Source organism: Athene cunicularia (genome assembly GCF_003259725.1).
Source record: "Athene cunicularia isolate RWA chromosome Z unlocalized genomic scaffold, athCun1 chrZ_part1, whole genome shotgun sequence".
In the NCBI taxonomy this organism is placed as follows: Eukaryota; Metazoa; Chordata; class Aves; order Strigiformes; family Strigidae; genus Athene; species Athene cunicularia.
The window spans coordinates 12,610,605-12,634,417 of record NW_020799142.1 but is presented as its reverse complement, the minus strand read 5'-3'; the positions used below and the strand labels follow the sequence as shown (position 1 = coordinate 12,634,417).

General features: G+C 38.3%; 1 protein-coding gene across 8 annotated transcripts in view; it reads left to right on the top strand.

Annotated features, from left to right (window-relative positions):
- MAST4 (microtubule associated serine/threonine kinase family member 4) overlaps window positions 1–23,813 on the top strand; it is a 315,990-nt gene that overhangs the window by 222,783 nt on the left and 69,394 nt on the right. For all 8 annotated transcript variants that reach the window (XM_026865288.1, XM_026865287.1, XM_026865290.1 and 5 more), the window contains one exon: window positions 13,592–13,680. In XM_026865288.1, coding sequence (XP_026721089.1) covers window positions 13,592–13,680 — 89 coding nt within the window. The remainder of the gene's footprint in view (window positions 1–13,591; window positions 13,681–23,813) is intronic.

The following is a 23,813-nucleotide window of genomic DNA, read 5'->3' as shown; positions in this document are numbered from 1 at the left end:
GGTAGCATAACATGACTACTTTATCAGTACTTCTTTGGGATGGCCTAGATAATTTATTTCTGACCTCACTGTTTGAGTAATCCAGTCACTTGAAACATACGCCACTGAAACTTTTTTTAATACTGTACTATTTTTAATACTATAAATGCATGTATATGTAAGTGCCAGGTCTGTGGTAGCAAACTGAAACACGTAAATCATCTGATCTTTCCTGGCTTGTGTGGTGCTTGATGATTAAGCATTACCAAAAAAATAAAGAGAGCGAGTGGATGTCAGAAGCCTTGTGTTGTCATCACTGCTGATGACTCTGCCTGGAGATGTTTGAATTGCTTCACTGGAGATTATTCAGACATTTCCAACTACTTCACTGTGACTTTGCAGCAAAGCAGTCTGATCTGCATGTGTGATAGATTGCCTTCCTCATTAGGTGTACTGCTGCATGGAGCTGAAATTCGCTCCCAGACCTAGTCTACACACTGGGTTTTATGCAGGGGTAATTGTTTGAGCTATAGCTCCTCAGTTAATTTTGCTGGTATAGCTTTGTTAGTACACAATTACGGTTGAAAAAGACAAGTTGTATTCTCATGGTTCTTTTTTATTTCCATCTCAGAAAGTCTCAACTGGTAAAAGACTTTTATATCCTATGGTGTAATTCATCTGTAGAAGGGAGAAAATGTTTGTGTAACTGTACCAGTATAGATATATAGCTAACTCTTTGAGTTTGGATACTGTATATCTAATAAAAAATTTGTAGTGGGAAGATGTAGTTGGGAAGATGGAAGTGATTGATGTAGTTTCTATAGTTTTGTAAATGGTGTCAGCTATGTGCCAGCACATACTTATTTTTTTATTTGTTGAATTTCTCATGAAGCTTTATTAAATAAAAAATAATAATCGACAGTTTTGTCAGTTACATAAGCTCAGTTTTCATCTGGAAATAAGAAAGACCAGACATACAGGGGGTTTTTATATTGGTTTTGTTGTTTGCCATTAAAGGGATGTAGCTATGTTTGGGAACTCCAAGGGCTCTAATTTGTTATAGCTCCATATGAGTGTTGGGGAATCCCACCTTGCTGACTGCATGTATATGTCCAGTGATGTCTTAACATTGTGACCGTGGAACGTTTGGTTGCTTACATTTCAGCATGGCTTTGCAGATGGCCAGCTCCAACTGAACAAACAGCCTCTTCATGAAATCTGCCGTAGCTGGCATTAATTGATGCCCTCTTCAGCAGGCTCAACAGACACCAACAACTGAATGGGCACAATGAAAGGATTCCACCACCACCACCACCCCATCCTCCCCCCTCCCGGGAAAATAGTGCTTCTAGATGCTTAATTATGATTTAATTAAAACTTTTCATCAGCTGACAGTGGTAGGGAAGGAGAATGTGGGTCTTGGTAAAGAGGGGGGTCTTATTTGCAAACTCAATTTCTGAGTTGGAGTTAATGTGTGCATGCTCAAATGTGGGACACTGCTGGTGCTGCCAGAGGTCTTATGGGAATAGACATAGTTTTCAGGTTGAATGCCTTGTGCTTAATGGTTCATATTCAGGCACCTAACCAGTAAAGGGTATAATTTTCAAACACCCCTATTTTTCCCTAAATAGTTATTTTTAGGGGCTTTTTTAGAAGTTTTATTTATTTCTTTAATTCCAGTGTATTAGCTGCTTAAGCACTACTGACTATTCCTGTCCAATCAAAAGACAGTACAGAATATTAATTGCAAAATGTTTATTACTTGTGTGCAAGGTGTGATAGTTATTGCATCTTGCCTTTTTTAAAAGTTAAGGAATAAAAAGTAACAGGACCATTTACCCATTATTAGCATTAATTCCTTTGAAGAAAGGGTGCATACTTCTCATATTGCATAGTTAAAAATTAGGCATTTATTAGAAATTTTTGACAACTTTCTCCCCCCTTTCCTCTTACATATATGAGAGAGAGAGAGAAACCACTTCAGTTAATGCCAAGGTGCTGTAGCAGGCATCAAGCTCATTTCCTTCACATATCAAATGCTTAGCAGGTGACTGTGCAGTGCTTTCCAATCTGTGGATATTTATCCTCACTTCTGTTTCTGAAGAGGTTAAATAATGGCAGTGCTGAGGACTTTCCACTCTTATTGGGAGAGTGGCTGCTGGAGACTAACATCCTTGAAGGCTTTTCTCTCCCTCCCCTCCCCCCGGGCTCCAACAAAAGGAAGTCTGTTTTTGTTCTTGCAGAAACTACTTTCAGAAACTTTGTACTGAACTAAGTTCCTTAACGGTGGTAGCTAGTGCAGCTGTACTATTTGACTGTCATTCTAGTTATTTCTAAAGATCGTGTGATCTTGGCAGTTGGGCGGAGTGCACGGGAGGGGGAGTCTTGAAGATACCCCTTCACTAGGAAGCACTCAGTGTCCCTGCTTCTATTTCAAAGGTGTATGAAGCCTTATCCAAAATAAGGGTTCTTTCACCTGGTATGTAATCCAATACACACAGGGTCTGTATTTCATGTCTCTGCAGAGCTGGGTGCTAGGTGGTAATTCCACAAAACTAGCACACTGCACAAAAGAACTAGAGCCTGTTTATCTTGTTACATTACTATTAAAAACCTATCTTAAATTTACAGTCATTGGTCCATAATTACTATTCTGCCTGGCTAGTTATATTTCAGTTAGCTTCATTTGCTATGGAAATTAGCATTCATGCTCCTTACAGGCAAAAGGGGGAGAAGTCTTTTTGGTCTGAGTCAGTGGTCGCAATCTCCCCCTGACCTTTTACCTTTCTCCCAGTTACCACAGATTGTTGCTGACATTTTCTTGGGCAATCACTCAACCTTTGGTGCCTTCTGGGGCAGGATGTTCCCTTCTTACCAGTATTTTAGATCCTCTTCAAGGGTATAGTTGTTAGCAAAGCCTGCATCATTTCTACAAAGTATCAGGTTTACACAATAGAGCCAATGTTTAGTGGTACTCCTTAGAAGATCAGTGCAATATATTTGGTCCTAAATTAAAGTGTCACTATAGTTTAGGCATTAACCCAAGCATACGGTTTTGCTTAGTCTACAGAAGCATTTGCTTCTTAAGTGGTGATAGGCCTTATGTATGTAGGTGGGATTAACAGTTGTTTTGGGAATACAGGTAAACCCTGTTTATGCCTTTGTGTGTATGTTTCTCTTGCTGATGTGAAAAGAGATTTTTGATGCAAGAGGCAAAGTGTCTCCAAACAAAACGGTGGCATTTGGGAACTGGATTAGTGTTACACCTTAACACAAACATTTTGGGAATCTCACACACATCTTTCAGGTCTGAGGCAAAGCGTCTCCTCTCTGTGACACAATTTGTAACAAACTGTAGTTGATTCAATGGTCATTTCCTTAAGCTTTTTCTTAAGACAAAAAAGTGAGGTCAGGATATTTATGAGAGAAGGTAACGATGTTTTTTATTTTTCTCTTACTTTACCCTTGAGTGAGTTTACACATAACTACTCTCAAGTTTTTTGTCCTATTAAACTCTTATTTTGCTTTTGTTATGTTTAGTCCTGGTTGTGTAGTGCTGTGAGAAAGTTGCATTGAAGTACTGAATAATGAAATGAGGCTCATACAACTTTTTTCCAAAATTTAGTTCAGTGTCCTTTTAATTTTTCTGTTCTATCATTCTGTTGTTCTAGACTACATTCTGCCAGAAGGTTAGAGTTATAGGTGTACAGGCATGCACACACCCCATGCACATCGCTTGCTTTTTGGATTTGATTATTTATAGATGAGCTATAATCTTTTATTTTTTTTTGGTGTGAATTAACTAAAGTCTACCAGTTGCAGAAGAATCATGTCTCTAGAAAAGGCAGAAGTCTCCCAGGAATATGCATCAACAATGAGCTAGGAATAATCTAAATATTTTAAGATCAAATCCAAGCTATATTTTGCACAATTACATTTTTAAAATAGGAAAATGAAAACACAGGTGTCTTCTAGAAGTTTTTAGCAACTTACTTCATGTCTTAAATCCTTTCTAGCAAAGGAGTGTAAGTTGTTTAGCAGTTAATCTAGAAGTATTTTACTTTTCAGTCAGAAAATAAATGTTGATATGAGAAGTGTCTTTTACCTTTAGGATCATGCCCACATAAGAATAAAAAAACTCAGACTCTTTTGTTCCTAGTAGGTTTGATCTGGTGGGAATGTAGTTTTTCTTCAGTGATGTGCATTGCTGTAGTATTGTCTTACCCATTCACTGCTTGAGTCTTTGGTAGTATCTGCTAAAGATGTAAAGACAACGCATTTAATGATCATGTGCTCCCTTATAGTTTTGAGAAGTTGAGAGATACCAAATTTGGTAAGGGAGGAAAGAAGCAGTCCTGTCTATACTTATTACTCTTTTGAGTAAAAATGAGTTGTTACTATTGAATTAAAGGAGAAAGGAGTTAGGTATACATATAAATTATTTTAAGAGTTAAACCAGAAGAGAACGACTTGATTCTAAAGAGAAACCATGTAAAATCTCTCTACTTCAGCAGCTCACAATTTCCTATCCTTGGATTTTAGGATATGATTAATTTAGTAGTACTTCTTAATGATTATTAGGAAAAAAAAGGGGGGAGGTGGTTAAAAAAAACCCCTCAAAGTTGTGAAATAATGTAGGGAAAAATATTTCTAGGAGCTTTTCTTTTAGTGGCTTTTCTCATGGGGAGAGTCTCTGGAGTGCAGTGCAGAGCAGACAGCGTTTCATGTCATAAAGGGTATTGTGTGTACTTTGGTTTTAATAAGGTTCTAATTCTTTTAATGTGAAAGTAGCCTTGGCAACATAAATCATTTTGACAGGTACAAACAAATTGAGGAGGTTGAAAGGAATATGAAGCACAACTTCTTTAGCAAGAAGCAGAGCAGACTAAATAATTTCTTTCTTTCTCCTGTGCTGTTCGGGGAATGCTTTCAACACTATGAGAAGGTCCGTCTGGCTTATCAGCCTTACCTACTAATTTCCATGATACATGGTGAGTTATGAACAGTCGTGCTCAGAGCTGTGGTTGTTGAGAACAATCACTAGCAAGGAAGAAGCAAAGAAAGCCAAGAGGTGATAGGTCCAAGTGAAAAACAGAATGGGAAAGCTGGGGAGAAGGTGTACAGGGTTTCACTGTGGTAGGTATCTGGATAAACAGGTCTGCTTGTAGTTTGGAGACACTCCCATGTTTTATCTTAATTCTGAACTATGCTGGCCTCGGTTTCAACTGGAGTTACAGAAGGCTCAGGGTATGTGCTTGGCTCCCTTGCAGTACTGAAATGGCCTGGGGAATTGGCTGTGGTTAGTCCTCGAGTCCGGACGGAGATTGTTCAAAGGAAATACGTCTGGGACAGTACCCATTTGTTTATTGGTTTTGTTTGGGTTTTTTTGAAGGGCCAGACTGGGTAAAAATTGCCAGTAGACGGGTTGCTCTGTGCAGTGTAAGTGTGGAAAAGGCTCTTGCTTTGTACCTTAACTTCAGCTGGGGGTGGAAGTGTGATGAGGGGATCCCCATCTACCTGCTTACCTGCATTGGACTTCTTGGTGTTGTGAACAGCAGCAGCAGCCACGGGGCATCAGACTAGCTCCCAAATGGGACAGAGCCAGCAGCAAGCACTGCCTGTGGCGATGTCTGAGATACAGGCTGGAAGACAGTACTCCAGCCTGAGGTGAAGCAGACGCTCTGGAGCGAGCAGCAGCAGTGAATGCTCTTCCTGCTCCCCCAGTGCCCTCTGCTCCCAACGCTTCCCCAGTTTCTTCCAAGCTGTTATCAGAGAGCAAGGGGCCAGAGCAAGAAATATCCTGCCCCCAGCTTGACCATCACAAAGTGGTAAGTGTCTGGCTGGATCTCCTTATCCCAAGAGATGCACTGGGAGCTTGTAGTCTACAGTCAGAATCTGGTATGATCTGCATTAAGGTGAAACTGTTGGGATGGCCAACAGCACAATGAGACCTGTGTTTTAAACCTCTTATCTGTGCCACAGCCTGGATAGACATACAGTCAAGTAAATAGGACATTTCCAGTCTAATGCAAATGGCTTCTGCAGGGTTATCTACTATGCAAGTGAAGGTACTACTTAATTTGGTTAATGTATCCAAACTATTGATGCCTTGGGTCTACCTGGGTGTGATGTATGACCCTTTTTTTTTTTTTTTTATACTATAAACCCATCACTGTGGCTCATAATTATTTTCTTTTCCATTGAGCTTTTTCTGCCTTTTTTTCCATCTTCTGAATTATATAGACTAAAGATAATCATACATAGCAATGATTTAGGCTAGCCCTGTGCATTTTTCTTCTACTTCTGGTGCCTTTCTACTTTACCTTTCTATTTTGAAAGTAATATTTGTGCATCGAGGAATTTAGTTAAATATCTTAATAGGATAGTAAACATGCTGTTCATCTAATAACTTGGTTTATGTCCTTTCCAGAACAAAAATAAGATTAAAAAAGAAATTCAAGGAACTGTGGGATTTGAATGATCACATCAGGGTGATCTCAATAGGTTGTATGATGTAAAGATGCAGAAACTGCATTTTGTGGATAATGAAGCAGAATTGTACAGTGGGCTGGTTTATGATCCTGAGCATTCTTTTTGTCTGCTCTCTGCTGCCTGCCCACTTTGTGTGCATTACAGACTTCAACTTGTATCCTGCTATTTTACAAATATTGTACAAATGTGCAGTTAGCTTAATACTCCTTTTTATGCTACATAATTAAATATTTATCTCTATAACAAGTCAAAACTGAAGCTGTTGTTTTAGGAAGGAACAGAACAGATAGAAGTCCACCATTTTAGTTCTGTAGAAGAAATGCAGATTTCTTGAAAGTACTGATTTTTGATCCTGTGAGGAGAAGAAAAAATTGATTGTAGTAGAAGAGAGCAGTCAGTGGAGTTGAATACACGGGACATGTATCTAACTAGCAAGTACCGCTGAGAAGGCTTAATGAAGGATCTCCTTACTTGTTTTATAATGCACTGGTGGGATGAAGATTGAGAGGCCTTCTATAGCATAAGCAATCTGTCTTTGGGATGGCCTTCCTCAGGTCTGAACCACAGAGATTTGGTAAGTATCTTCTCAATTCTGTGGTTTTTCTTGGCAGATATTTTTGCAATGATGCATGCATTTAAACCCTTCAGGCAGTCTGTGCCCTGGATGATCATGCCTCTAGTTGGTTGCATTTTAAGTTTTATTTTCCCTGTAGATTTTTTTTAGGAAGATGGAGACTCAAGTCTCCTCTTCTGTATGTTTGAGTAAAGATGAAGTTTGGGTGGCATGGGGCTATGCTGGTAGGTGGTGGTAATGGCTGGGAAAAAGGTGTTGGATGCAAACACATGAGTACCTAGAAAGGACCTTTAGCTCACTGTGCATGCATACCAGGCCAATACCCAAAACTGAAATGCTCACTGTAGTGATTCAGGACAAACTGCCAAACTAGGTCTTCCAGAACCTGCTTACTTCATCTTGATGTGTTATGTTCATTATGTTTTGACAGCATTTTTTTTCTTCAGACAAAAACTGGCCTCATTGAAGTTGACTAAACCCTAAATGGGAAAAAGTAAAACCTGAATCCCTGTAATAAAATAATTAAAATTTAAATCTCAAAATGTGGGTTTTTTCCCAGTTCATTAAAGACTGATATAGAATTAATTCTTCAGAGTGAGATATATAATAAATAGAAGTTTGGCTGTTTGTGTAATATTTTAAATACAAGATTATATATATAGTCTTTAAATGTAGGTGTATGTTTTATGCATGTAAATATGAATGTATATATGTATATGCTTATATACATATCTATGCATGCACTGCTTTTGGGAACTGCATATGTGGACATAGTCTAGTAAAAATGTATCAGAAAATAATGCTAGGTCATACTAAATGGATATGAGTGTGGAACACTGAAAGGCATTAAAAGAACAAAAACAAAATTCTGGATGTTACTGGTAATATTTTACTTGACTGCAGAATGTTTGCACATTTCTCTTGATTTGAGAATTTACCTGCTTCAGTCTAGGAAATATGTCTCAAAATTGTAAGCCTTTTCTTTGTTACTCTTCAGGCTCAGCGGGAGCATAGAACAGGGTAGCAACAAATAACACTGAATGGAGCCTGTGGAGTTCACTCATGTAACCAACCCTAATTCCATAGTGTTCAGAGAGGAATATTCTTGGTTGATTAATTTTCTTTTATAAAGTGATATAGGTGTGAAGCTACCATTAATTGCAGGCCATGTGTTACTTGACCTTCTAGATGAGGAGATGCTTCATCGTATACAAGCTTAAAGGCTCCTTTTAACAAGAAAGCTGCTGCCAGTGTGTGCCATTTCTTCGTGGCAGCTGGTTTTTGCATTTGTTCAGGTTGATGTGCCACAGAACTTGCCTGGGTTCTGGAGAGCTTGGTAATAGTCACCAAACTGCTGCTTAATGCAGAAGTCGTCTTTTTCTTTAAGAACAAAACCAGAAAAAAGACAAACAAGCTAAATTCCTCACTTCAAATGTTAGAATTTTTTAAGTCAGTGCTATGTGCACTGTTGACTCTTCAGTGTTCATGAAGATAATAAACTATGAAGTCATAGGTTAGTTCGTTTCATAGCAAGTTAAATATAACTGAAATATAACTTTAACTTTCCTGTATAAACAAAGCAGCCACCTCTCAAGTCTTGTTAGGCACAGCATGTTCCTCCTGAGGTTGTCTTCAGCAATCCAGTTTTAACACCGGAGAAATTGTAACCACCTTTTCTATGCCTAGAGCTTTTATGGGAGTGCTGTCTTGCAGTAGTCTTCTCTCTTGTGTCTACATTGTCAGGCTTTGCATTCTGGGTATGGCAATAGCTTAACCTCTCTGCATTTGTATTAGTAAATAAAGCACCTTGTTTGCAGCCTTCCTTTTAAAATAGGAGTCCCCTTTTAATCTTAGCCTCCACTAAACCACTGTATTATATTAATAACAAAATTAAGAAGCTGTGTTGCGGAGTAGTGCTGTGCTCAGCATAGCCTGTGAAAGGTGGTGAACTGTCATAATAATAGCTTAGGGTCCAAATCCATCTTAATTACAACTGTGAAATTTAATTGAGGATGTTGACATGAAATCATTATAAATTATTAAAGCAGATGCCAAATTTCCCATGAAAAGCATGGCAAGTGTTAATCTCTGTCAATATAGCCTTCTTTCTGTACTTCTTTTTGGAAAAAGGGGCAATTAACCTTTACCACCAGTAATTTGCTCACATATTAGTCCATGTTCTGAGGAAGAAACTTCCATTTCATTCATACCTTTCACAGTTTTTGTCATCTCTTGGTTACTCTGTCAGGAAACTTGCATGTAATATTTTAGCTCTGGATGAAGTACCGCCTATCTTAGAACTGTATTTCTGCTTTGACTTTGTACTCTATTTAGTGTTTCCAAGAGCTTGTGGAGTGTAGCTCTGTTTTAATGGCCATACTAGTACTTTTGTCTTGTGCTTTGCTGATTTCAGTCTAGGAGTTCCCATCATCTCTGCCCAAATGGCTTTCGCCTGATAAAGGATGAATTGTGGCTATTTAAGGAGCAAGGTAATCAAGTTTTATGCAACAGGATTGCATTTTAGAGCAGCTGTAGTTCACCCTTGCTTTGTCATTAACAAAGTTGAACACAAAGCACTTTCTATGCAGTGTCTGCTATTTGCTATATCATGAGTACTTTTCACTGGAAATGTTGATTATCTGTAGCAACTGGAGAAGTGACTCAGAGGTTAGCGTGTTGGGTCTGGTACTGGAGCTGGAGTGAAGGAGGAATTCCCCAGCAGTGAGATATGGTGAGCAGTCAGAATAGCAAGGAAAGGTGTGAGTGGGTAGGAGCAGGAGCATCAGTGAGTGGCAGAGAGCTGGAGGGAAGACAGAACATGTCTGTAAGGGATTTGGAAACCAAATGGGAAGTCATCAATTATATTCCAAGATAAGGAACAGTGTCAGTAGTCCAGGGCACTGCTGATGCAATGTAATTCCAACTATTTCCAGATAGGTAGTCATCCAGGACTGTCACTTTAAGTTGTGGTCAACAGACTGAAGTCCAGGAAGGATCTTGGGCAGAGAAGATGACAGAGGGCAAAAAATGTAAACTTTCTATTTTGTTCAAATTTTGGGTGCACTCCAATATTTAATTACTGTTGAACATGACTGGGTTATTTTGTTTCTCCCCTGCTCTGTTATCCTTGGAAAAAGATTATTTTCTTTCTCATTGTTTTCAGTGTGCTAATGTGGTATATCTGCTTGCTGCCTGGTTTGCTAGCCTCTCCTCTGTGCCATGCAACCTGATCACAATGTGACATTCAAGGCTTAGAGAATTGCATTTTGAGGTTTACCAAGGTTTATGTTTCCCTAAATTGCAATCCCTGTAGATTGTTCCTGCACTGCTATAACTAACTTTCCTTCAGACAAAGAGGTTTTCTTTCAGGGCTGCCTCTTATCATTTGGTTTATCTTGTCAAATCTGAATGGGAGAAGATTAGTTTTATGAAGACAATAGATGGGGAAAGTTACTTCTGATGTGTTCAGAGATCTAGGAAAAACTATTTTGTCTGTAGAATGGCTTTAGCTTCTGAGCTTATTTTGTATTGGAAGATTGCTATTTGAAGGCTTAATACTGTTCAGTAAGTAATGCTTTGATGCTTCCTTAGTGTGACCCTGCTTCTCATTTGCAGTGTTCCAGCAGCTTAGATCATCTTTCAGGGTTCCCTGAAGACTGTTGGTTTTTTTTTTTTCCTCCCCACCCACAAAGAGCCTTTTCTGTAATAGCATTATTCTGGGGAGGAGTTGGGTTTCACAGATTGTGCAGGATAGTTAACAGGGTTTCAAAATCTTTGTGAAGAGCTCTAGGATAGATTTATCCTTCCATGCATTGTGTTGCATCTTACCTTAATGGTAAGACAGAGACTTCATATTTTTTATTTTATATTTCTCAATAGCACATTTCATTTGAATGTGAAAAAAGATAAATTCTTCATATAGCTGCAGCCACATCTGAGCAAACAGGAGAGATTGATTTTTTTTGTTTGCTTGTTTGTTTGTTTTAAATGGCAACCGGGGGAAAGTTTTGTCACTATGTAAGATTTTGAAATTAATAATGCCATCATATTCCCCAGAAACAATTCTTTAAAATAACTTCCCCAAAAAATCAAGGTAACTTCAGTTAGGTATCTTTGATAATGATCTGTGAAAGGTGTTGCAGTAACTTCACCTGAAGAACATAAAGTTTTACTTTTGAGTGAATGCAAGGAAAATATATTTACATAGGAAATTTTGGTAAAAAGTAGTAAAACTCTCACTTTCTACAGATAGGGCAAATGATACTGATAAACCTATATCTGGAATCACCTTTAGTAGAAAAATCAGTGAGGGATGCCTAGAATTTCTTGAAAGTAATGTTTGTTTTGATGAGAACAAATCCTTTCCAGGGATTAAATACTTAAAATGTATTCCCTCCTTATGAGAAGTGTGGTGATCATTTAGGTCCCAGACTTTAGCCAATACAAAGCTGCTTTAAAGCCACGTAATGGGTTCTTTTAACCCCAGCCTGTATCACAGATGCTATAGTGACATCACATTACTGTGGATAGATGCAGTCTGTGTGTCCCTTCACAAATGTCTAATGAATACCAAAAGTTTCTACTGGGTTCAGTTTTAGATTGGAGAATTGTAAAGGAACAATTATTCAAGCTTTTAAAAACAAGCATAGCAGATAAAGTGAGGCATGTCATAATGATACAAGAAAAAATGATACAAAAAAAAATACAGTGACACTGCATGAAACAGAGAGGAATGATTTGGACCATGCTTATGTAAGAGAAGAATTGAATATGTCTCCTCAGCTGGACAAAATTTAGAGACAGGGAGAAACAATATGACTTCAAAGTTGTTGTCTAATGGGATATGGAATATTTGCTCAAGTTCCATAATTTAAAATGCACATTAAGTGCTGAGTATGTTAAATACTTGTAGAAAGCTGATCTTAATCTAGATGAATTCCTAAAAACACGTGTAGATAATTTCACATTTTAAAAGTTCTTGTTTGTTCAGCTTAGAAATTGCAGTGTTTGTCTTGTTTTGACATTTTCAGTGCTCTAAATGTGAATCTTGCAATCATTTCATGCTTTCTTTTCTTATATAGATTTGTAATAATAAGGATATACTCATGAGAACTAATTGTTTAATTGATTGTAATAATTAAGTGATATAGCAATTCATTGGGCAATTCATGCAAATGAACTTTGCAATAACCCATTAAACAGTTGGGAATAGTGCTCTTGCTGCTTCACAAAACGTTTTTCAAGGGAAACAGTGTTTGACTTTTCCGCATATTGCAGCTATCTTCTATACTGCTTTCATACTCAACATTTCCTCTGCCTTTGTTTTGCTTTTTACTTTCCTTCATTTTGGTATTACTTTAGCCTGTTTTTTGAGTCTGTCTTACTTTGCTCTTTATGCTATTAAACTCCACCCTTTCTTTTGCATTATATTCAATTTGTACCGTATCAAGACTAATCACTCTTGCTTTCTGTTACATAGAGGTCGTAATGTTACAAAATTAATCTTTGGAGACATCTACAAATAGGATCTGAATATGCTTCCACTGGAACCTACGATGTTAATCAAATGGTTTTATGTATGAATTTTTCCCCTTCTAGTGGTTTTGAGTTTTCCTAAAACTTTACAGGAAAAAAAACGTGATTGCAGTGGAGAAAAATATTAGTATATGCACTTAAGTTTATACACAGTTACAGTCTCTTTGACTTCAAGATACTATTTTCCTTGTGCATGAAAGTTTGCAGTGTTGGGGATTCATGCTTGTGAGAATATGCATTATAGTTGAAAGAGGAAAAAAAGAAAAGCACTTCAGCCAACAAATATTTTAAAGCCCTATGATGTATTTAAGAAAAATGTCTCCTTTTCCAAGTCTAATAGTTATGTTAATTTACTATTTATCTTGCCTAATGATCTTGCAATCTGGGAAATTAGTGGCTTTGCAGATGAAAAATGCATGAGTAAAAAAATGCATTCATCTTCGTAGGCATCATCTGTTCATTGACAAAAGGCACAGATGTGAAATTTATCTCAATAATTAGATTTATAATTATTGTATCATTCTCAGATTGATAAATCATTGCTCTTTGTCATGTGATTTGCAGCTACGGTTCATGCAACAGAAATAGGTTTAATCACTCACTGAATGGTGATTCTAAGCTTGAGACTGTTTTTCATATTATCCTTGTATATTTTTATGTATTACCAAACATGTATGGCAGAGAAACAAGCAGCACTTGGGGAAGAACATTCTGTACATGACTCTGCAGGGGAATCCTGGTTGTTGCACAGAACCTCAAACCTGCAAGCTTGAAAAGTATCCATGGTGCGTTTTCTTTGGAAACTGCTGTCTTTGCCATTATCCAGTATGATCGTAGACTTCCTGGACATGCCTACAAAAACAATAGCTGTGATTTTTATTTTTTATTTTATTTTTTTTTTAAATAGGAGACTGAGAAGTGAAGGAACAAAGTAACAGAATCTCAAAATGTCCATATGTGGTACATGCTGTATTTCTGATTCTAATGTCTTTACTCTCTTTTTGCCCACAGTTGTAGAACAAGTAACAGGAAGAGTTTGATGGGCAATGGCCAGTCTCCAGCTCTGCCTCGGCCTCATTCACCACTCTCAGCACATGCAGGTGATTTTTATATCTACACTACTACTGCTATTATTAAATTCTTAAAATGTTTGTATGAGGAAAGAAAACCAGACAAATTTCCTATCCCACTAGTAGTCTTTATGCTGTTTGCAATAGCAAAAAGTTGCATATAATTTCATCCAGACTTCTGTTTACACCCATAAGTCCTATGTTATGGTGAGAAGCAGTCCATAAATACCTAACATATTTCATGTAGCTATTTTTATTTCCCCACCTTACATTCTAATGCATTTTCTCTATCAGTCTGCCCCGCCCATCCCTTTCTGGGCCTAGTTCAGTGTGAAAAGAGTATAAAATAGCTTGCATACATGGTAAAGATAGTGGAGAAAGTGAATAGTGTATTACATTCTGTTCCTAGTGCTTTTTTCTCCCTAGGATTTGTGATGTTAGGCTTATCACTGGAAATTTCAGTGCTTCACTTTACAACGCAATAAATTGATGATCATTTTGTTTACCTCTAAAGCATCCGAGAGCATTTAAAGATTGAATGAAAGTCCATAAATAAGTATTTTATTGATAATTATTGTCTTCACTTTAAAAAAAGATTTTTAGCATATCAAAACACATTTCCTCAAAGGTTTATTTTCTCTTCATGTTTTTTGGGCATTTACTGTAACTACACACCAAGACTAAAGTCCCACCACAGTCAATCCTTGTGTAGGCAGTGACACTGAACACCTTGGAAAACTGTTCTTGGATGCTAAAAGAGAAGGTGCCAAGTTTCAGCTGAATTTTTGAAGAGGATGGTGAATTTAGTAAGGCATCTTCAGTTTCCTTGTGGAAACAACATCAGAGAAAAAATGGTGGTGGTTTTCACTCTGAGCAGCTGGCTATCACAACCAGAAATCCAGACAACGTGAAGATTTGTGAAGAGTTCAAGGCAGCAGAGCCTTTAAAAGAAACAAAGAAAAACATGGTGCAGACTAATTTAAAACTGAAAAATTAAATGTTGGAATGTTTGGAATACCTCTCTGGGTCCCCCAAATGCAGAAATTGACATTTGGAACAGGGGATCTGTGGTCACTATAGAAAGAGGTTTTAGTTGTGCTGTGCTGACTTGATGAAAACAATAGCAATGCTTGCTGTCAGAACTAGCATGTCTACTGCTACAATCAGCATACTCACCCATTTGGAAACTGATGGCTTAGACCAACAGTGCCTAAACAGGCTTCAGAAGTATGGAGTGACCAGCACATGTTATGTGGGACTTGAATACAGGTAGTGTATTTGGTAAATGCTGGATAGTTCCTTTCTGGCAGTGGACTCCTTTCAGCAAGTTGCTTCATCTTTTTGAATTGATTTCTCAAACCATAAAAGGGAAATGATATTGCTGATGGTCACAGGTGTTTGTAAGTGTCTCTGAAGGTGAAAAACTGATACTATAAGAGTTAAGACAGGTTAAGTGTAAGCTGTTCTTTTTCTTAGATGTATGTATTGTGTATTCAGAAACCTGTTGTGGTTATTTGACAACTTCTCCAGTTACCCTTGATGGATACACTAGGTTCTCTTAATGCTGATATGTTCTCCCAAGGTATATGTACCAAACACTTCAGCAGCACTAGGAAATGTCATATGTGATGAAAATTTGCATGCTTATGGTCGACTCTATTATTAGCTTGCTTTTATGTATAGTTAATTTCAGTAAATATTCATGTAGTCATTGGCCCCTAGACCAGCTGGCTAGTGTGCCTAGACTAGTCCCCTGAAGGGACAATTTGAAGTTAAAGTATTCTCAGAGTCACCCTTGACAGGTTTTCTGCTTTGTCTAGTGATCAATTAAGCACTGTCTGGAATTGACTTGATAGGCAAATTTTTTTTTTTTAATTTGTAGTTTGAGTCACTGAATGTCATCTTAGCTCACGCAAATAAAGATGCAAATTTCATGCTTAAAAACGCAAAGTCACATAAGTTATGAATTTTCATCTACATATATGGTAGGAGTTCAGTGTGTCAAGTGTTTAACATATATAAATCTTTGGTAACCTCAGTCTTAAGATACGCTGTGATGATTTTTTTTTTTTATTTTTTAAAATTTTTTTTTAAGTGATGCTGTGTTGTTGTGTTGTCAAAGCCACCAGGTCTTATCTGGCACTGGCATTTGCACACTCAACTCACCTCCTTGCTCTCTGTAGTGGCCTGTACTGGAGCCCTGGTTTCTTGCAAAGTTCAGCAAGGGATGTATGTGACAAGAGACAGCGTGTGCTATACAGCCTGATGGTTTTATTTCTTTTGGCAGTCCTTGGCTGGGAGGGATTATTCCCAAGTCAGCAAGGCCTCCTTAACTCCAGTGAGAGAACCTGGTATATCTCCTGTCCAGCTAGATCTTTTTTGACTGTGTCTGGAAAGTAGCTGGGAATGGTGATTCTACTAGAAAAGTTACCGAAATCTGAAGTGGTTTACAACCTGCACCAGACCTTCTGCCAGGAGCATGTACTATAAGCTCTAAGTTTCAAAGGAACTGGAGATGATCTATACCTTCACATCTTTCATATTAGTGTTTGCTGTTGTTGGAGAAAATAATGGGAGCAGAAGAGGGACAGGGAAATAAAATAGTTTCCAATCCTGGAGGAGTATGGAGCAAGCTAAATGTGCAGCAAAGTATCAGTGCTCACATTCACTGAAAACAGGTTTTATTCCTTAGGCTTTATTGGGTATGTGTGGCAAGACTTTGCTAGTTGGGGTGCTACAGGGGTAGTTTCTGTGAGAAGCTGCTAGAAACTTCCACTGTGTCTGACAGAGCCAATGCCAGCCAGCTCCAAGAGAGACAAGGCTGAGCCCATCAGCAACAGTGATAGAACTTCTGTGATAACATATCCAGGAAGGGGAAAAAACCCTGAGCAACAGGATGTTGTAGCCAGAAGAGAGGAGTGAGAATATGTGAAAGAAACAGCTCTGCAGATGCCAAGATCAGTGAAGAAGTTGAGGGAGTGACAGAGTGGCTTTGGTCGGCACCTGGAGGCAAACAGAGTCAACCCACCACAACTATCCATGACCGAAACATTGCAATAACATGCATCTTTGGCAAATACATCATAATAAGATTATGCAGAATATGGAGGACACTGGAGAGATCCTTTTTGAGTAAAGTTTTTCTTGTATGTTGTCAGAGTTTGGTTTTGTGCAAGGAATCTGCCCAGATGAGTGCAGGTGCAACAGATTAGGCTGCTTGGATGCTACCAGCTTCATGCCACATTGTATGGTTGTTTGCTGCTGGGCTGTCAAAGGAAAAGATTGATTCTTGGATCTGCCTTTGAGGAGGCTGAGTCTAACTGATGGTAGAGCTGAAAACCTGAGCTACTGAGAACTCTTTCAGTCCCACCTGTCCTTAGACACATTTAGTTCCTTTACATCACGCCTTTTGATGGGTCATTCTTTTCTCACTCAGTTATGTGCAGCAGTCCTTCTGAGTGTAGGAGAAAGAGAGGTTGCAGCAAACCCAGGCTGTCCGCTTTCCTGGCTTCTTCAGTCTTGTTTCATCTTCTCAGCATCTTTATAAATGTATTGAGAGCCATTCTCTTTTTACTTTTCTCCTGTTTCTATTGTGTCTGTCTTCATTACTTTGCTTCCCCTTTTAGTAAAAGCCTAACATGCTTCTGTGAGACTTCAAAAAAAAAAAAAAAAAAAAACTCTAGTCCCCTCTCTTGCCTTCCCCATTTCCTGGGGACCTCAAGAACCTTCTTCAAAACACAGAATTTTCTTCTGGTTCTGGAGCAAGGAGAGGTAGTGCTTTACAGGTACTAGAATACTTCTGTAGGAAGATGAGCTGTTTTTAGCATAGAGAGTCAGAACATGCTCATCTGCCAAGACAGCTGGTCCTGGCTCAAGAAGTCTTGTCTTGTGGTCCTCTTTCAAATATGATTGGAAACACAAGTTTGGGACTTAACTTTAATATGCTTAGACATAGTGATACATACATTTTAGTCCAGAAATCATGATATTCAATTATTTTTGTCCATATGCTGCAAGATTACATGCTACTGTCTTCATGTGTTGGAAAGTTAACTGAATTCAGGCTTGATACATCAGGCTGGCATCAGCCGTGGCCTATCTTCTGACACAGTTTTAAGAACAGTTAGATTTGTTTCAAGGTGAGAGATTGGAAGGGAAATCTGAGGCCACTTTCAAAGTCTTGGACATACCCTGAAGTCACTTTGCTTTGGTTTTGGAAAGGAAGTGCCCAAAGCTTCCTTGTAGGGCACCTTCCTGATTCCATGAAACAGGAGAATAAAGGACATGACCTACTGTGGTTTGAGTAAATCAGATAGAAAGGTGGTTAGATGATGCATGACACTGATTGCTCATGCCTTTTTAAAACTATTTTAGCTTTTGGTTTCATACTGTTAAAGCTTTTCTGCCAGATCTGTTTATCTTGGCGTACTGTATCTCACTGCCATATTACCTACTGTCAGGGTACTCCAGCTATCTGGGGAGAAGCTGTTGTTGCCCTTATTAAAAATAGTTCTATTAGATGCTGTTATTTAAGTGGACTAGGTTCTTAACTTCATATTTATGCCATCTTAGTTGTATTGCAGGTCCTTATCTCTTTGATGAAGGGAATCAAGATTGTCAGACTCTTCAAAATCCACCCAGGATCAATTTCTATTAACTATCATCTTGATAATCAGTGTTATCCTGTACCCTTTTTGTATAGTCCTAATAAGAGTATTGGAGTTGCTTAGGAATTCAGTGCCTCGGAGCTACCTGAAGTCAGTATTTTCATACCTTGTAGGACACCCTGTCTACAAACTTGTTCCCTTATATGTGAATTCATTGCTTGTTGGGAGAACAGGCAAAATGCATACTTGGTTACATTTGCTTTCATTGCACAGCTGAGATGAGTTTCATTTGGACTACTAGTTTAAGCTACCTGTTGTTTTTCACCCTGAGATCTTACATCTCTGACAGTAGGAGTGCTATGCATCCTCTGTCAACTGAAGCAAGATGTGTGAAGTCATGTTACGAATCTCAAGGTGGAGCTCTCTTAGTCAGTGTTAGCACTCATGCCAGTATCTGTGGCTTTGCTCAGAAATGTTTTCATCTTTGATATCTGCAGAGCAATCATTTGGAGGTCTGGCTGCACCTTTGGAAACAACATGCCCATTCCTTCAGACCTGAAGAGCTCAGGCTGCTACTAGGTAGTTGTAACAATCTGGATTGGAGATAGCCAACAAATGGGGTCTATGCAGTATTGGTGTATTTTAGAATAAAAGCTTCTTGAACATGATCATAATTCTTCAAGGTGCGTTTTATACACACATTCTTCCTTGTAGTCTTGTTTCTTTCCCAGATTACAATGTGAACTGAAGGCACTGTCTGTTCTCTAGTTTAGATAGACATTCTTTGAGGAGGACCAATGGCCCAAGTTTAGGATGATGATAATTGCCCCATATGAGAAATTCTGAGGTCTCTGGCAAATTTCTCCCCTTCCCCAATCTCCATTGTTTCCTCTGGGGATAATAGAGGATTGTTTGTACACATGAGTCTTGTTATTCTTTGTAGATGCAAACACCAAATACTTACTGAAGTTTTTTATTTGTTAACCTTACCATCTCAGTCATTCTCAGATTCATGTGGTGGGATGGAGGGTGGGGGGAAAGAAGTGTGGCAGCACAACACTGATGAAGTAGGTATATTGTGTAGGGTGGAATAGTGTATGAGTAGCACTTGTCAAAGAAGGGGCAGATTCATTTGTAAGTGACAGTGACCATGAAGGCTCATGGGCTATAGTAAAGCATTACCAGAGCAGTAAGTAGTCCAGGGCTTGTGAGCACACAGAGGTATAAGGTCTGAGACTGAGGGTTAAAAAGGGATAGTGAAAAAGATGGTGTATGCAGTAGATATATAATATTTCTGTTATATACATTAATTACTAATATAATACATATAGTGCCCTTTTCCTCTATGCAGGACATGTAGCTACCTGCATAGATAATTTGTGTTCATTGAAAGTCAGATTTTAGTTTGCAGCTGAAGTCTTCCGCTATGCCTGTGTGTGAAATCAGGAAAGATTTCAAGAATAATATCAGCTTTCACTACTTAGTCTTCCTTATGAAGATAGAAAACAAATCCATATGAGGTCATTTCTTGGGGTTCAAACCTTCATCATTATTAGTAACTGTCTTAGGTTAGTTCTTTGAACATCCTTTGCTTTTAGTATCTGGGCTGGAAACTGTTAACTTGCTGAAATATCCTTTTATTTTTTGCATGAACTGTGGGTACGTTCAGAATTGTGGGAAGCGAAAGGTTGCAGCATCAGCTTGGACAACATCTGGTGCCCTGGTCATTAATGGGTTTTGCTAGCTGACTGCCTGCTGCTGTGTAGGTAGGTCATTTGCACCACTCAGCCTGCAAAGTGAGTGATTATAATCTCAGCAAGTCAGGGCATTCAGGTGTCTCCACCTTAGTAGTCACTGGAGGTTGTTCCTGTGGGTGATACTAACCCCCAATGATTAATAGCCACATGTGGTGCTGTTTAATTGTATTTGCTGTAGGAACAAGATTTAGCTGTTAGGAGCAATGCTGTAAATCTTGACATGTCTGTATTTTAATAAATGTTTCATGTGGTGCCACTAAGATGACAGATACCAGGACAAGAATTGCAAGGTAAGTAGGAAATTGTTTAAAGAGAAGAGGGGAGTTTTACTAAAATGAGGAATATTATGGAGTTTATCAGTAGACTTCTCAGGTTTTGGTTTTGTGGCCAAACCTTTTTTATCTTTTCATAAGTGATATATATCAGCATAAAATTACTTTAGCTGATACAAATTTGGAAGACATCCAGTATGGAACAGCATTGTTGAAGTGACTAAATGATCTTGAGGACTGGAATAAAAAAGTATGAGATTACATAGCAGTATGCAGCATTTTGTGCTGGAGGACCAGTAACAGAAATGTTTACAAGGACCAATCTAGGGTAGCTTTGAAAATCAGATTTCTAAAGATGCATAAAGGAAGTAATTTTCAATTGAATTTGGGAAGATCTCATGCCACTGTAAAATGTCCTTGTTAGATTTCATCTGGAATACTGCATGCTTTTATAGTCATACATGTTCAGATGGGATCACAGGGGGACAAAAGCTGGTGGCATAGAATTTTATACATAGAACTGTAGGACTATTGCTTGCCTTAGCAACAGGAAGATTGAAAAACCTGTGTTGATATCTAAATCAGTCAGAGGTGTTGTCATTGTGGAATGGGAAGAGAAACACATTCTGGCCATATATAGCATGAGGGCTCCTGAAGGTAGTCCACTAAGTATGGCAGGGACAAACATGAGCTTTCCTGTTGGATTAAATATTTATGAATTTCGTGGGATTACGTGGTGCAATTGTCTAAAGCAAAATTTAAGGCCAAGGAGGTCTTACCTCTGCTTGTAATACTTTAGGATTTTTTAGGTATGCCTAGACCTTTCTAGGCAGACACTATTAGAGTTCTGACTGCTAATATTCTGCTTTTACTACATTAGAACTTACTGCTTGCATCAGATGATTTTGTTTGATAGGCATACTTGAGCTAGCTACACTGAAATATAGCAGTGAATAAAGCTGTTTGCACCATATATTTTACTTGTGTTAGGCTTTCAATCACACTGGAGACATTTGTATGTGTGCATCAAGTTTAGAGTTAACTTCCTGGGATTTTTAACTTTAATCCAGTGGTTTTTGTCCGAGGTAAGTGGTGAGTACTGGCTTAACACAGTGTATTTGAAGCAGAGAAGAATCTCATATGCAGCTTCTGTGCCATGATGCTTTAGCTGCAGTCTCTGTTGACTGGATTTTGCGGAAGGGAGGACTAGGTTTGTAAATGAAAGAAGGCTTAGTGTGTTTTCATGGTGAAATGTGAGAATGCTAAAAGCTAAAGACTAAAGCAGGGTTCTGAATATTGTTTTTTCAAAGAAAACTGATATTTACAGAAAGGGAAATAACACTATTTAAATTACTCTGACTTGTCAGATGTAGAATAATAGAAATGATTTTGCTAAAATAAAACTTTTTTCTTGCTTTCGGGTAAAGTAAAACTGTTACAGCAATTTCAGAGCATCTTTACTAGTCTAACTGGTAAATTATATGCTGATACAACTGACTTTTATATAAAATTCAATTAAAACGTAGCACTGGCAGCATTTTAAGTAGTGTTCAGAACATGCAAAGTACCCTGGCAGATGGGATGGATTTAAGAAGCATGCAAACCTTCCTTTTGGTTACTGGGGAAAGTTGTTTGCTGGTGTGAAGCGTAATTAATCCAGGTTTTGAAATAGCTTGAGCTCCTCACTTCTGAGTAGATTTCAGTGGAAAGCACCTGCAGAAGTATTCAAATTGATTCTGCTGCCCAACTGTGTGTTCTGCTGTCTGTCACTGTTACAGTATAAAAGTCAGACCTGTAACTGTTGGTCAGTCATTTCTTGTGTGTTTATTTTGCAGCATGGGTTCATCACCAAGTAAACTGACACACAGGAAGGTATAACTAGTTGTTATATTGTATTAGTGTGGTGCTGATGTACCGTGATTCATTTTAAAACACTATCAAATAATGACCTCAAGATTTTAAGATGGATTTGTCTTTGGTCCATCAGGAATTTGGGGTAGCAATCATCATTGATGTGTTATTCCCTCAGTACTAACAGAAAGTCATCTGAAACTTTATTTTATAAGTAGACAGCTATTAAAAAAAACATTAATAATATACAGTGACTGTGGCATATGCCTTTTTAAAAGATTTAAAATGTCTTCCCTCTGTGGCCAAGATGCAGGACTTTTGAAGTGACTTACTACTTGATATGGCTTCCTTAACAATAGCTGCTTGCAAAATGAGCTACCCTGTGTGTTGTCATGACTGGAGTATTGTTTTGGCATGTTGATTGCCTATTCATTGTATCTCCCAGAGGATACTGGAGTTAATTACTTACCTAATGCCTGACCACCAGTCATGTTTACTTTACCAGGTCAGAAACACCAACAGTCATCTCAGCAGCACAGAGATACCCTAGGACTAAAAGATACGACAACCAACAGATCCCAAAGAACAGTAGGATTTGACTAATAAAGCAAGCACTGCACATATGGACAGGGAATTAACTGGCACTGGTTTTTATCTGAAAGTCTCCCAAGTATTGACTTGCAGATGGGTGAGTGAATGCTATGATGGATGAAGGTCATGTACAGGACTCTATTTCTAACCTGTCTTGCTTTTCTGGAACACCACACCTTAAACCCTTAAGAGCACTAACTGTTTCTCCAGTCATTTGGGGTTTGGATTTTCAATTGTTTCCAGGCTTGTCTGAGTTCTTAGACATCTACATAAACCCACAGGATTTAGTATCCAGGTATTATGGCTCTGCCAGTTTTGTTATTTTAAAAGCTTGTTTGCAATTGGAAATAGTGCTTGCAAATTGATTTTCCTAATAACAGGATCTGATGCTCTTCCTCAGTAGGACTTTGACTGCTTCAAGTTTTGTCTGTAAGGAAGTGATCTTTGTTGATTCTAGTGAAGTAGTTTGCAGCATTGTGTCTCCTCAATCCACTGCAATAGCTATAAAATTACTACATTCTTCCACCAGTTTTTTGCTTCTCTGTGGAGTTTACACATATGTTCTGACTAACTAATGGACAGTTAGCCATGTCCCTGATGTGTGTTAAATAAATGTATATGTCCATATATAACTTTAAATTAGCTATCGGAGGACAGGAATTTGTTTGCAATCCCCCTTATACTGGTTTGTCAAATCATTTCCTGTCAAAAGGTGTTTATGTCTTGCTGCTTTAAGCCTAATTCTCTGCTTTTCTGCCAGAGTTTAAGGTAGCTTTTTTCCCCTCTTGCCTAAGTTCACAGCACACTCCAAATTACAGCTGCTTTGTTTTAATGCAGTAGCTAAAGTTTTTGACCATGTTTTATCTGCACACTGTTACATTTTTAGGGTTTTTTTAAGTAAGCTCTGGTAGCAAAAGAAATCCAGTTAGCTGTTAAATGAACTGTTGTTCTCAGTAATTCCATGTTTGCAGTTCATGAAGGACAAGAATAAATTGTGTTGGTCCCCTCATAAAGACTGAAATCTATGCCATGCATGTGGCTTCAGTTCCTCTGCTTCCCCCCCCCCCCCCCCCCCCCCCCCCGAG